Source organism: Psammomys obesus, unplaced genomic scaffold (assembly GCF_907164565.1).
Source record: "Psammomys obesus unplaced genomic scaffold, mPsaObe1.curated_primary_1811, whole genome shotgun sequence".
NCBI lineage: Eukaryota > Metazoa > Chordata > Mammalia > Rodentia > Muridae > Psammomys > Psammomys obesus.
Window position 1 is genome coordinate 22902786 of NW_026596064.1, and position 15652 is coordinate 22918437.

A 15652-nucleotide genomic window follows, 5' to 3' on the forward strand; every position below is an offset into this window, starting at 1 on the left:
AAATGCTCAATTCCTATCCAGAAAGGCAAAGAGGCTGGACATCAGAAGGAGAAAAGAGGGAACAAGTCAGGAGCCTGACACAGAGGACCTCTGAAAAGCTCTGCCCTGCAGACTATCAATGCAGATGCTGAGACTTATGGGCAACCTTTGGGTAGAGTGCAGGGAATCTTAGGAAAGAAGTGGGAAACAGTAAGATCTGGAGAGGACAGGAACTCCACAAGGAGAGCAACAGAACCAAAAAATCTGAGCACAGGGGTTTTTCCTGAGACTGATACTCCAACCAAGGAACATGCATGGAGATAACCTAAGACCCCTGCACAGATGTAGCTCATGGCAGTTCAGTATCCAAGTGGGTTCCATTGTAATAGGAACAGGGACTGTCTCTGACATGAACTGATTGGCCTGCTCTTTAATTACCTCCCCCTGAGGGGGAAGCAGCATTACCAGGCCACAGAAGAAGACAATGCAGCCACTCCTGATGAGACCTAATTGACTAGGATCAGAAAGGAAAAGAAGACCTCCCCTATCAGTGGACTTGGGGGGGAGCATGCATGCAGAGGTGGAGGAAGGGATTGGGATGAGAGAGAACCACAGGGGGATACAAAGGGAATAAAGTGTAATTAATAAAGAAAAAATGTAAAAAAAAAAAAAAAAGAAAATAAAAAAAAAATAAGTTATCCTCCCTCTATGGGAACTAAGACAGGAGGGAGGCTCACAGCTGGCTGTAACTCAGCTCTAGGGTATCCAGTGCCTCTGGCGCTGTGGACACCAGTACTCACGTACAGCTACTCACACCCGTACATACATATAATACAATTAAAAGTAAAGTCTTTGGAAAAAAAGAGACTAAGGCAAGTCGATCTCCTTGAGTTTGAGTTACAAACTGAGTTACTGCAATACCCTGTCCCAAATTTAAAACAGAAAACAGGAAATTACAGTGATTACACTATATCCTCACAAGAAATCTGTTGTTTTCTAATGGTTTGGCAGTAAAGTTCTCCCCACCCCCGAAAAAAAAACTTAAAATGTGTAAAACAAATAGTTAAAAGAATTGTAGTAGCTGAGGGTGATGATGGGCCCTCCTGTCTTAGTTCCCATAAGTGATTGACAAGCCCATGCTTGGGAATGGTTTGCTATCCTTTGGTGTAAATAAGTATGTACTGATGAGAGCAATTTTTGAAGCTACATTAAGGTGTTTTTTAAAGATTATTCTATTCAGTATCTGAGTTTTGCTAGGTTGTGTGTGTGTGTATATTTATGTATGTATATTCTGCTGCCTGGTGCTGATGGCAGTCAGAAGAGAGTATTGGATCCTCTGGAACCACCCAAGACTGTGTGTATGGGGGGGGGGGGGATGGAGAGGAATGGAGGGAGGTGTTCTCAGGAGCGTGTACACTCAGAGGCACATACCCTATTAAGGCTCTAATCCCATGCTTTTAATTTAGTGATTTGCATGTGCTGCCCAGGTGCTTGTTATACCACTGTGGGCAGGGAGGATAACTTATTTTTTTTTTTAATTTTCCACATTTGATATAATCCAAGGAATTTACGAATACCGATTTCTCCTTTCCCACAGGTTCGAACGGGCCGTGACCCCGCCCCAGGCCCGGCCGGGCCGCACACCTCGGGCCCGCCCTCACTTCCTCCCGTCCCCTCGCGTCTGAGCCGCTCACGCTGGTCTCGCCGGGCTCGGCCCTCCCAGGCTCTCCCGCGCCGCTGAAGATGGCCGCTGCGGCGCGGCCCGGGGCGGAGCCGTGGAACCGCGTGAGGATCCCCCAGGCGGGCAGCCGCCGCACACTCACGGTGCAGGAGCCCAGTGCCACCCTAGGTAAGTGAGGAGGGCGAGGAGGCTCGGCATCCCCCCGGGGCCGGCGGGCCGGCGCACGTGCGGAAGGGAGGGACTTCCTGAGCGCGGGGGACGCCGGGAAGGGGCGCCCCGGCCGGAAGGTCCGGCCTGGGCAGCGCGGCGTGGGGTTACCCGGGACTGGGAGGCCTGTGTGCCGCTGAGTTGCCTTGACTGGAACGTCACAGCAGGGTAGCCAGGGCCTAACGCGTGCAGCTTGTAACTCCCACACGCTGCCTGGGACCCTGTGCTGTCCCCCGGGATCGGGGCTGTCACCCCAGTGCCCAGCATCACGGCCTAGGACCTCGGGCTTGTCTTTAAAGTGGAGCTCGTTTTTTCCCTTACGGGAGTCACTCGGGTCTCTGAGTTCTCAAGGAGGAAAAAGAAAAAGAAAAAAATTCAGTCCTCAGACAGTTTTAGCAGTTTCATTAGAAAACAAGGACTCCCAAAGAGTCGTGGAGGTGGCAGCTCAGTGGGGTCTGTGTTTTGAGTTTTGATTTATATTTATATGATGTGGAGGGGCTCATGCATATCCACTGGATTCTGTGATTTGATTTACCCGCTCCCAAATCATGGGCAGGATCTCTTTTAGGACTTTCTTCCCATGATCTTTTAGAAAAGCCTATTGGGTGGGTGGGAAGAAAAGATGGTCCCATGCTTAGGGGCAAGATTAGGGGTTGATTCCCGGGATTCACCGGGTAGAAGTCGGGAACCTACTCCCCCAAGTAATGTGTTCTCTGGACTCCACTGGACTCAGTGCTGTGCCATGTCCCTTCAACCAGTGAAGAAATGTAATAAAATATTAAATGCAAATATTAAGGTGGAGGTCTTTTGAAGTGTGAGGTATTACCTGAGTGTTTTATTTTTTAATGTAGTGAGAACAGCCTACCTGCAGCCTGAAGGATGGTTAACTACAAAGAATCGTTCAGATCAGGAGACACAGCTACCAGGATATGCTGTACTTTTGGTTCTTTTAACTTTTTTGGTTGTTTCTGTTTTGTCTTTTGAGGCTGACTGTCAGCTAAGAAATTTTATTTCTAAAACTGAGGTATTAGCCCACTCAAAAATGGGAATAAAAATAGTACCAACTTCTTAGCTGTATTGGGGGGAAAAAAAGAGGTGATACCACGAAGCATTTGTAACTGCCTGGTAAAACTGCCAACTGATAGTAGTTATATTAAATAAACACATTTGTTAATGTTAAATATAACCTCTTAAGTCATCTTTCCATTTATTTTTCCTATGCAGTTTAAAGGTCCTTATGGTTCCTTTTTAGTCACAATGTTAAAAACAGAATAATATGGGAAATCCACCAACTCTTCATCACCCAGGTAGCTGATATAAATTCTCCAGATAGTTGGTAGGGATGGAGAACATTTTCACCTCGAATGCTTGTGTTTCCTTTTTGAACCACAAGGTGGCACACCACACCTCTTTCCAGCTACTGGTGTTCAGATTAGGAAACATTGTTACCCCCTTTTAGTTGCATAATACAGCTTCCGGTGGCCCTGGTGGTGTCTCTTTTCTAAATGTAGTTTCTCATTGATATCCATGAGGGATTGGTTCCAGGAATCCTTCCGTATAAAAAATGTGCACATGCTCAAGTATCTATAACATGGTATGGTAGATAGTATTTGCAGTATGACCTATACACATCTTTATTATACATGGTATCCTATACAGTGTGACTGCTATTGATGGAATTTTAGGGGACTATATTCAGTGGAGGTTGGTTGAATGCACAGATGGCACTCAGAGGGCTGAATGTATCATATATTCTTACAAAAAGTGGTTCCAAATATAGTTCCTTTGCCTTTGAAGGCTGTAACTTTATGCATTCTGTGTTGCTACCTTCAGAGCAAAGTGAGGGTTTTAAAGATAGATTCAACCTGTGCCCAGCTTTTATATATTTGGGGTGCAAGTATACACCAAGTGATGACCGTACTCCTATGACAGTCATGGGAAAAAATGATGTAAAGACATACACGTATTCCCGTTTAACATGTTCTCCTATTGATCACGTGCCGCCATGTCCCAATTTCTTTCTTAGAATCTTTCATTATGTTATTATAGTTGAGGCTGATTTGTGTTTTTTTTTTTTAAATAAATAAGGCAGACCATTTCGTTCAGTGTATTTCTCAAATGATGCAGTAAACGTAGAGATGCACACTGAGTCTTGTTTCAACTATCTCTGCTTTAGATGTTTGCATTGCAGCTGTCATTAAAGGATGCCATCTCGTCACACAGTCACTCAAGAGCCAGACCTTAGATGTGGAAGTCGATGTGTTATGCTCAGTTCTCTACAGCAATCACAACAGACTGGGCCGCCACAAGCCACATTTGGCCCTCAGACAGGTGAGGGGAAGGTCTTTGCTCTACATGGAGCCCGGAACTAATGAACACGAGGACCACACTACCACTTACTATTTTGTTATTTAGGGAAAATTCATACATTATTTTGATTCTTAACTCTAGAAGATACAATTACATCTTAGCTTTTTCAGTCTTTTATTTTTCCAAAATCATTTCAAAACATAATTTATAATCAAGAAGTATATTTCAAAGCTGGGTGTGGTGGTGCACGCCTTTAATCCCAGCACTTAGAGACAGAAGCAGGGGATCTCTGTGAGTCTAAGGCTAGCCTGGTCTAGGTAGTGAGATCGAGCACAGCCAGGGGTATGTAGAGAGACCCTGTCTCAAAAAATAAGACAGATGAACAAACAAAAAAGTGTATTTTGATTCTTTCCTGTTTAATTTTCACCATGTTTTGGCTCTTTTAACAATGCCTTTGTCTAGTTCAAGAGTAAACTAATTTAAACCCTAAAGTCTTAAAAAAGAAAACAGTTGTGGTTTGGTATTGTGGTTTACTTCTTTGGAGTCATAATCTAATCAGCAGTGTGTTGGTGTGAGTGGGCTTACAGTAAGTTGTGGTATAGAGTGATTTCATGTAATTTTTAGAGATTAAGGAAATCTTGTGAAAGGAAATCAGCTCCAGTACTAAGACTGCAACATGGCAGAGAGCTTCTGCAGCTATGTTCTGTATGTACCATTCTTGTATTCACTTTGCTAATTCTGCGAGTACCCTTTCAAAGCTCAGTGTTCTACTCACATTGTGACAGAGCCATCTTTCCAATATTTAGTTTTCATAAAGTTCTCTGTTGACACTGTGTTGAATATACAACAGTGAAAAGGACTGTTTCTCACTTCAGAATCATGCTTTCTGTTTAGCTATACTCCATTGCTTAAGGTCCAAGGGATGAAGATCCCCTCATCAAAGAGCATTATGGTCTTTCCCTAAATTTTCTTCTCTAGGGCACTTTTTACCGAGGTCTTCTAATCCAAGAACAAGCTTGTTTACTGACTTCCTTGCTGATGTTCTTAACTGTTTTCTTTCCCTTTCTCTCTTCCCCTCCCCTAAACCATAGTTTACTCACTATTTTCCAAGTATATAACTGTCTTGAACTGTCAATATCTTAAAAGATGGTGTCCGGACTTAGAAATTAAAAAAAAAAGATAATATGGCCTTCCCCCTCTCCCACAATGAGAAACTACTAACTCATGTTGTAAGAACTGGATTACACAGGTGAACAAAATGGACAAGTTATTTTGTTCATGGAAAGTTTATAGTATAGCTTAGAGGAAAGGATAGTCAGCCAGCCAGTCAGTCAATAATTGGTATGCCAGCTGCTAAGAAGTGCTATAGGGAAAAACAGAGAAGGGGAGACTACAGTTATTTTTGGTTTTGTTTTTTTGAGACAGAATTTTTCTGTGTAGCCCTGGCTGTCCTGAAACTTGCGCTGTAGATCATGCTGGACCTCAGAGATCTGCCTGCCTCAGCCTCCCGATTGCTCGGATTAAAGGCTCACCCCTGGCTGGGATTGCAATTTTAAATGAAACATATCTATTTTAGCATTTAGTTAAGTACTTTATGTTATTTATTATAGAAAATTAATTAAATCTCGAGTGCTTTCCTAACCCAGCTAGCTCCCAAACGATTGAGACAGAGACCTGTTGATTTACTTACCACGCTTAAGCACTGTAACTGAGCAGGAACGATTCATACTAATTTTCTAAACTACTCTGTTACTCCCCAGCCACATGCCCCAAGTTACTTGCCAATATTTGTTTTGTCTGGGCTGGATCAGCAGATCCGTCAGACCACCTCCTCTCTTTCCATCTTCTTTCTTCTCCTCTTTGGCCTTCATAGTCCCTGTCTGAGACCCCATGCCCAGGAACTGCTGCCCTGCCAACCTCTCTTCTGCCCAGCCTTTTTTTTTTTTTTTTTTAAATTAACCAATCCAGGATAATTGGGGAGCAAAGTTTACACAACACTGTTCAGTGTATGTGAGAATGCACTTGTGAAGACTGCAGCTAGATTTGAGGCTCAGAATTTAGCATTTTAGCCCCAGACCAATCCTCAACATCTATATTACTAGAAATTGGGATGTATCATATACCATGTTATCTGCTAGCATACCTTTTCTATCGTAGGTGTTCAGTGTAGTTCTGTGACTAAGTCACTTTCTTCATTTCTGCTTACAGACTGCTGAAACAGTTAGGAATTTGCTTTTCTGTTTTACTAGGCTCACAGCTGTAGATATGTTCCCTCGACAAATTATAATATTGAGACTTAATGTTTATTTTGGTCACTTTATAGCATTGAGTACACTTGGCAACTGGTAATTTTCTTGAATTGAGAAATTTATTGGGTTGGTTAAATTCCATCGTCATAAGCAGAAGCAGTTGTTCTGGGATTTGGGTTTCCTTGCCCTTAAATGAGAAGGTCTTGGCCGATCTCCATACGGTGAAAGTTTGCTTTCTTTGCATTCTTGGTCGTATCCTGGTGTTGTATTATTCACATCCTAATTTAAGCTGCTTCTCCTCCAGGTAGAACAGTGCTTAAAGCGTTTGAAAAACATGCATTTGGAGGACTCCGTTGAAGACCTGTCAGAGTTGTTGTCTGCCAGGTAGGTGGCCCATCGCTTTGTCAGGAGCACCCTTTGTATTCTCTGCTTGGTGCTGTGGTATAATCAACTATGCCAAGATGTGCACATTGTTTTAATAAGGGAAGCCTGTTGACTGCGGGGAGAGGGTGGGGCTGGTGGGGCACTGAAACAGGCTCACAGCAGGTTACAGTGAAAGAACGGTGGGGTGCTACCGGGCGTAACCACGTCAGGCTGAGTCTTCTCTTGAGTACCGCTGTAGAAATGCTGTGTTTAAAAATGAAAGTATGTCCTTTTCTGTTTTTGTCAAGTGAAACTCAGCCTGGAGCTACCAAAAACCGTGTCGTCCCCAGCCAGCCGGTGGTGGAGGTAGCGCTGATGAAAGTCTTGGGGGGCTGCAAGTTGTTGCTGCGCTTGCTGGACTGCTGCTGCAAGGCATTCCTGTATCCTTGACTGTGGGAACGCCTTCTTCTGAATGGGGGCTGTGGGTACCTGGAGCTTCTGCTGGAGAGCTGTGCTCTAAGGCAGTGTAACCTGTGGGAATTCTTTTTTTATTTTAAAGGTTTATTTATTTTTATTGTGCCTCAGTGTTTTGCTTATATGTGTATCTGTATGAGGGTGTCAGATCCCCTAAAACTAGAGTTATAGACAATTGTAAGCTGCCATGTGGGTACTGGGAATTGAACCTGGGTCCTTGGGAAGACCAGTCAGGCTTCTTAACCACTGAGCCATCTCTCAAGCCCAAAGGTTTATTTGTATGTTTTTATGTGTATGAGTATGTTGTCTTCATGTACACCAGAAGAGGACATCTGATTGTATCACAGATGGTTGTTAGCCACCATGTGGTTGCTGGGAACTGAACTTAGGACCTCTGGAAAAGCAGCCATTGCTCTTACCTGCTGAGCCATCTCTCTAGCCCCTGTGAGAATTCTTAATGCTTTGCCTTTTGGCTCCTCTTCCAGCAATGGCTGTTGTGGCCGGTGCCAGAGACTCTATGTCTCTATCTAGCATGTATTCTAAGAGCTTGACCATTACCATTTCTTCCTTTCAGACACTGACTGTAATGATAGGAGCTCCAGTAGAATGGGTATTTCTGCTTTTAGTGTAATGTGACTTTATTGCCATGTTAGTGCTTTAATACTTTCAAGGTTTTTACTTCCAGTTTATTTCTTCCATAATTGTTACTTACAAATCCCAAATTCCTTTGATTTTGAATTTTCACCTTAAACTGATTGTTCAGATTGACTGTGAAGCACTTGGGGTTGCAGGAATTCATTATTTTGAACCTAGTGATGGTTGGGCTGGTAAGCAGGTTATGGTATGTTCACATTTCTATATTTGTGTTTCCTTTTTACATGACCCAGGTTTGTTATTAGTATTCACACAGTTTCGTTTCCCACTGTTGGCCCTGGGATCTGAAGGCTGGGCTTCCCTTTCTTCCCGAACAGTTGATTTGCAGACTGTAAGCTGAGTGCTAGTGGTTATGTCAGTGGTGTGGGCTTTGCCTCTGAAACCACACAATCAGATTGACATTGAGGAGCTCAGAGTGTGAATTCCTAGGACCTTTGAACTATAATAATAGTAATAATAATAATAATGGTTATTGTTATTATTAGTAATACTGCAGTAGTAATATTGTAGTAGGCTTTTGAAAAAGCTGTTTCTGGGCTGGCCATGTTTTTTTTTTTTTTTTTTTTTTTTTGTGACAACTGGTTTCTAATTTTTTTTTTTATTTTTTTTGGTTTCTAATTTTAATAATAATTAGAAATACAAGTTGGCTTTCCTTGTGTGCTCTAGATTTTTCTGCCTGACTTGCTGTTCCTTTTGAGACGTATTTGGTTAATATAAATAACATTAGTAATACCTTCAAACTAAAGAAAGGCATTTTCTTGTGTGTGTGCATAAAATGGTTTGATGGATATCTAGAAACAGATTAGATCATTAGCTCTGATTTGAATGTAGCAAAACTATCAAAACAACAAAAACAAACCCAGAAGATTGTACCTTCAAACATAAACTTTGCTTTGATGTCCTCACCCAGATATCTCATTTGTATTTTCATTTTTTTTAAACTTTTTGTTATTAATTACAGTTTATTCATTTTGTATCCCCCCAAAAGCCCCCCCTCCCCTCCCAGTCCTACCTTCCCTCCCCCTTCTTCGCACATGCCCCTCCCCAAGTCCACTGATAGGGGAGATCCTCCTCTCCTTCCTTCTGATCTTAGTCTATCAGATCTCATCAAAAGTGGCTGCATTGTCATCTTCTGTGGCCTGGTAAGGCTGCTCTCCCCTCAGGGGGAGGTGATCAAAGAACAGGCCAATCAGATTATGTCAGAGGCAGTCCCTCTTCCCATTACTATGTAACCCACTTGGACACTGAACTGCCATGGACTACATCTGTGTCATTTGTATTTTCAATCATTTTTTTTCTTTTTTTTTAATTATTATTTTTTTTACATCCCAACTGCAGTTTCCCCTTTTCCTTTCCTCTCCTCTCCTCCCAACCACTCCCGCTTCAGGAAAGGGCAGGCCTTCTAAGTATGTCAGCCAGCCACAGCATATCAAGTTGCAGTAAGACTAGGCACCTCTTCTGTTAAGGCTGGAGGAGGCAACCCAGAAACAGGCAGGAGAGTCAGAGACAGCCCCTGCTCCCACTGTTAGGAGTCCCACGAGAAGGCCAAGCTATACAACTATAATATATGTGCAGAGGGCCTAGGTCAGCCCTATGCATGCTCTTTGGTTGGCGGTTCAGTCGCTTGAGCTCCTATGAGCCTAGGTTAGTTTATTCTGTAAATATTCTTATGGTGTCCTTGACCCCTCTGGCTCCACAGTCCTTTCTCTCCCTCTTAAGGATTCCCCCAAGCTCTGCCTAATGCTTGGATGTGGGTCTTCACATCTGTTTCCAGCAGTTTATTCTACTTATTTTTAATCAGAAGTAATAGCATTTGAATTACTAGTATTACTTTATTAAAAGAAAATTTAAGACAGGATTTCACTGTAGCCCAGGTTAGCTCTGAATTCATGATTCTCTTACCTTAGCCTCCCAAGTGCTAGAATTGTAGGTGTATATTAAATATTATTTGAAAATTTTTTTAAACTTTTGCTAGTTTCTAAAATGAAAAGGGCTTTATATTTTATGGATTAAAACAATGGTTAATGCTTAGAATCCAGAAAATAGAAAAATGTAAAGAACTTAAAATGTACCTAAAATCTCATCTAGATAAAATACCCATAGGCTTTTTATGTACACATCTCTTCAGGAAGTTTTGGTTCTGAGTAGCGTTTCATGCTTGGGTTTTTGTGTTTTGGGTGGATTAATCTGACATCTTGCAAATACATACCTAAGGCATTTTGTTCTGTTTTGTTTAACTTAAATGGCAGAGCCTGATAGCTGTTTATTTTCAGTTTTGAATCTTTATTATATAAATCTGCAGACTGTATTACTAGCTAATTCATGAGCTTCTGTTTCTTTCTAGGGTTCTTCATAAAGGACTTTTAAGGAGGCTGATTTCCTTATATGAACCATTGTTTGGATTGTTTCAGGAGGTCTCCAGGATTCAGCCCATGCCTTACTTCAAAGATTTTGCCTTTCCCTCTGACATCACTGACTTTCTAGGTCCCCCTTACCTTGAAGTCTTTAATAGAAAAACGCCTGCAGCTTTTGCCACTAAAGGAGTAACTAAGTTGCTAAACAAACTATTTTTAATGAAAGAACAACTACCAAAGATCAATGAAGACACTGTAGATAGAATTTCCAAAACATCTCAACAAATGAAAAGCAACCTACAGAGTAGTGTGGACCTGGGACAGCCAGTGAAAATGAGTAAAAAGACCAAAAAAGGTGAGTTCTTGGATAAGCACATCATTTCCTCCTTTCTTTTACATTTATTATTTTTTCTTTCTTTAATACTTTATTATAAGCCTTTGAAAGCATGATACAGTCATGCATTGTGTAGAAAGAAATTCAGAATCTCACTTGTTAAGCCACACTGATTATATTTAGGGAGGTATGAATATTACCCATTTTCAAAGCCTTCCTTCTAGTTCCTTTCTGGTCCTTTGCTTGATTCTCTTTTGTAGTGACTTGGCAGGAAATGTCATCTAGTTAGTATTTGCTGGAGGTTTGAAAGTAATGTGGCTGAGTTTTTCTTTTCTTTTAATTCCACAGAACAGCCTTCGGGATTTGACGTGCGGGCTCTCTGCACGAGGCTTCGAAATAAAGCTGCTCAGGTCTGTCTGGTTTAACACTTCTGCCAAGTTTAGAGGAAGCTCCTCAGTGAGGAGGGAGGTGGACTTTGCTCCGATAAGCTTGGTTGCACTCCTAATTCTCAGTGTGTGCTGTTGAATGAATGACACAGGTTTTTTTTTGTTTTGTTTTGTTTTTTTGAGGCAGGGTTTTTAATGGTCCGAGTTACTCCACTTAATGGAAGGTGTTCAGAAGCTTGTTAGTAGGCATTTCTGTGGGTTTTTTTTTTTTTTAAAGTAACTACATGTTCTACCTTAAGTATGGATGATGAGCAGTGAAGAGCACGGACTTAGAGTGGTCCCACTTCATAGTGGCCCCACTTTGTATTAGCTGTGTGTTCCCTGACCTCATTATACCTCCCTTTTCCACTCCATGCACCTCATAAGTGTGGGCTAGTTTCAGTATATGTAAAGTGTTAGGTAGAGTCTTGAGTATGGTGAACATATAGTTAATGGCAGATTTTGTTAGTAACAGTCATTATTTTTCTCTTCCTCCTCATTTGTCATGAGTCGCCAGTCATTCTTTTGGGGGTTCAAGCTTTAACATGATACCTTTTATTAGTGTCAGAAAATGTTATGGACTTGATGACTGATAAGTATATTAGTGTCTCCCGCCACCCTGTAACTGCTTGACTTTTCTTACCCTTTGTCTGGTTTCCTTTATGGGTTATTCTATTTTATTTAAGGACTCTTAGTCATTTCTAAGAAAGAACCCATAGTTCTTTATTGAACTTTTTAATGCAGATGGCCTCTTGCATTTTTATCTTGCCTATTTCATGAGTTCAGAAGGAGGAAGAATAATAGCAGATCCTTTAAGCACCTGTACTATCTTAAATGCTTTGTGTATTAACTTCCATAATCCTCAAAAAAGGCCCATGAGAGAGATGCTTGTGTTACTGCTTTCAAAGTTCAAAGGTGTAAACTGAGGCATAGAAAGTCTCAAAAGTTATCCAAGACACGTAGTGAATTGATAGGTGTCAGGTTTGAGTGCAGGCTACATGACTGCTTGTTATAGCAGTCCCAGAGAAAAATCTTTCAGTTCTGGTGTCAAGAACCGTGGTGTGTATGGGCCTTACCACCTCTGCAGAGCCAGTTTGTAGGGAGCTGGGCTGGTTCTGGTTGGTTAGCATCCTCCTTAATCAAGAGTAATTGCTCTCATATTATTAGTAATTGGCATTCAAATGCTCAGCTTGTTTTTAGAGCAAATTATTGATCATAAAAAAATACTAGTCTTCAAGTTCATAATAACTTCTTTAGGTTCCTGTTGAGTGTGAGAATATTTATTTACTTATTTATTTGACAGGGTCTTACTATGCATCCCTGGCTGGCCTGGAACTCATCATGTACACCAACAGGCTGACCTCATAGAGACCCATCTGCCTCTGTTTCCTGAGCGCTGGGATTAAAGGTGTGCACCACCACAAATTTGGAAATAAAGTAGGCTTTCGATGGAGGATAGGTAGACTTGGCAGGTGGTGTAATTTTCATAATGTAGAAAAAGCTAGTAAAATCCAAAGTAACTTATTGTAGAAAGGACTGGAGCAAAGATGCTTTCTTGAAAGTGGTGCAAGGTCAGAGTGTGCACACTTAGTCACTTTATCCTAGCCACTGACTGACTGACCTGTCTAACATGCTGGGTGCTTTCCAGGGTTGCCTGACTTCATGTTTTCAGTAGCATTTATGACCTATCTTGAGGATTGTTCCTGGGGCATAGAAATAAGTGAAAAATAAATGTAGTCAAGTCAGGCCTGTTATCCTCACTACTCAGGAGGCTGAGGCAGGAGCCTCAAATGGCAAATTCAAATCCTCTCTGAACTAGAGTGAGTTTAAATCAGCCTGGGTAAGTTGTTGAAGCCTTGTCCCAGAATTAAAACAAAACAAAACAAAAACCAAAGGGCTGGGGATATAGGCCACTTGCAAAGTATGTACAAGGGTCCTAAGTTCAGTCTACAGTAAAGAAAATAAAGTCAATAAAAATAACCTCCCTAATAAACAAGAAATCAAGGTAGCTCAGTGATGTCATTATAAAAGACTTGTGATTTTTTCCCCCTCATCATTAGACTTGACTACTATTTAATGTTTTATTGTACACGTTACATATATGTCAGAGTATTTATCTCGGGTTTCCTGTGCACATGAAATATAAAGGGGGATATGTGAAGTATTTAACTTTGTAGAGGGGTAAAAAGTAGTGTTAGTAGAATAGATGAAAAGGATTAAGTTTCCTTTCAAATGAACTTATTTAAAAAGTTTTTAAAAATGAATCAGCTTTCAAAACTCTTGTCCTTTATTTACAAGTCACTACTGTTTTCAATTTATTTTTCCTCACCTTTTTACATTTCAGGAGACCAACTATGACTTTAAATATTCTCAGTCCACAACAAAGGCAACCAAACATCCCTGTCAGAAACTGAGAAGAACTCACTGGGCTAACAGTATTGTGCAAAGAATCCAAGTGACCAAGACTTTCACCCAACTTTCTGAAGAAATCCAAATGGCAATTGTGTGGTCACGGAAAAAAAAGCTCAAGGCTCAGGCCACCTATCTGGGCAACAAACTTCTTAAGAGTAACAGACTTAGACATGTGGAAGCTCAAGGGCACAGGTAATTATATTAAAAACTCCTTCCCCTTTTCATTAAAGTGTACACCTGCACATTATCTCCCTAGTTTAAAATGGGATATCTAGCAGCCCTTGGGGTGCTAAAATAAGACCTACTCTACAGTTTCATGTGTTGCTAATGTTAAGTCTGGACAGTTGTGTCGGGAAGAAGAAAGTGAACTAACAGTTATCTGGATTTACTAATTTATGCTGCATTATTCTCACCGGCTCATTTCAGAAAGCATTAAGAGAGTGCCTATTGTATTGAAAGCCCAGGCCAACAGCAATGGGTTGTTCCTTCTGTAGATGCTTATAGCAGCCAGATTGTCACACTGATGTATTCAGGTTATTGTGGTTTTTACATTCAGATGGAACAGTTCAGAATAGTGAGGGAACAAATTATAATGATGGTTAGCAAGAGGGGTGACAAGCAGGTTTATTGGTTAAAATGGTCTCTACTTCCCAAAGTTATAGTGACCATAATGTCCTATTGCTGTTTCATTAATACATTTTTTCTGTAGTACATTTTGTAAAACATTTAATGTCCATAGTAATCTGGAAGGTAGACAATGTTATTCCTGTTTTATACATGGAGAGATAGTTTTGCTCAAGATATTGGAACTGGAGATCTAGAACTCAGTTCAGGTCGTCTGATTCTTGATTTTGTTTCTACTGAGATGCACCCACTTTTACCCAATGAAAAGTCACTGCTTCTGGTCATGGCTAGGAAACAGGGATAATGAATTGCTTATTATGTAGGGTATTCTAAAATGACTATATATTTTTTTAAAGTAAGAACAAAGGGATTTGGGTAAGGCACAAAGACCTTTGTTAATCTTTACCAACAGTGATAAACTGTGAGGTAGCGAGGCAAATGCCTAGTCTCATCAGCTGAGTCCTGATTGTAAGCTTGAAGGGTATGCACTCAGGTCACCTCACAGCTGTCAGTTTGTCTCCGCCAGAAGGCCCCTCTGCACTTTATCCTTTTTTCTGTTCACTTCCTGCTACAACATGAATGTAGCCAGCAGATTATGACACACGCAGAGCTTTTCATTTGTGATATTTTGCCATTTCCACTCGTTTACCCCAGGAACAGATTATCAGGATGAGGGAAAGGCCATGGCTCCCCATTGTGAGCAAGCTCACACCATTTGTGACCTCACTAGGCAGTTTTGAGAGTTGAGGGCAAAATGGAGGCAAATCTGCCTGCATCCTGAATCAGAGAGGGAATTAGGCTCTTGGGTTGAAACTCCCATTTCCTTATTTTGTGTTTGAGGTTATACATATATACAAGGCTAGGACTTGTAATAAATTGTGTACTTTTCCATTGGAAATTGGTGGAGACAGTGCTTGAGAACTTTTTAGCATCATAACTGAGATTTTTTTTCTTTTGTCCTTTAGTTTGCCAAAGAAGTTACAGTGCATGAAAACATCTCTTTGCAACTGCCTTCTTCGAGGCACTTCAAAGCATCCTCCCAGACAAAGAAGATCAAAGCATAAAGTTTTATCGAGACAAAGAAAACCGCAGAGAAAGTTGCAGTCAACTTTTTTAAAGGAAGCCCAGCAGGTCCCTGAAGGGACTCTGAAGAGCACTGGGGGCACCAGTGCTAAGTGCAGACACTCAGGTGGGACAGTTCAGAGGTCAGATATCTGTCCTAACAGAAAGCAGGTCTTGAGAAGACTTTCAAAGCCTGGCCTAAAAAAAAAGGAGCTGGGGATCCATAGGAATCCTACAGGGGGCAGTGGAAATGAAACTGGCTTGTGGATGAAGAGACAGATAGATAATGCACCAGAAAGTGCTAAGGAGGCAGATGACATTGATGATATTTTCGCTTTGATGGGAGTGTAGATGTACCTATGTGAAAGTTCTGAGCAGTTAACAAAAGCTGGCTCAGTGTTCTGTTTTAGGCGGGACTGCTAAGAGCTGGAAACACTGCTTGGGCTGGGAGCTGCTTCTGTGCAGGAGTCTGCAGGAGCGCACACCAGCTCAATAAACATTCACAGCACCTTTGTGTAAGTTAA

The 15652-nt window shown here is 41.4% G+C and overlaps 1 protein-coding gene across 2 annotated transcripts; it reads left to right on the plus strand.

Moving 5' to 3' along the window:
• Positions 1-1638: 1638 nt before the first annotated feature.
• On the plus strand, positions 1639-15652 carry Nepro (nucleolus and neural progenitor protein). Of its 2 annotated transcripts, XM_055624973.1 has the most exons (9): positions 1639-1828; positions 4044-4198; positions 6731-6810; positions 7098-7229; positions 8027-8104; positions 10262-10626; positions 10954-11015; positions 13375-13634; positions 15032-15652. In XM_055624973.1, exons 1-9 carry the CDS (start codon positions 1723-1725, stop codon positions 15477-15479), a joined length of 1686 nt encoding a protein of 561 aa, XP_055480948.1. In that variant the 5' UTR covers positions 1639-1722; the 3' UTR covers positions 15480-15652. The 2 variants fall into 2 exon arrangements, with proteins under 2 accessions (XP_055480948.1, XP_055480949.1); XM_055624974.1 differs by lacking the exon at positions 4044-4198 and having other exon boundaries at positions 1762-1828.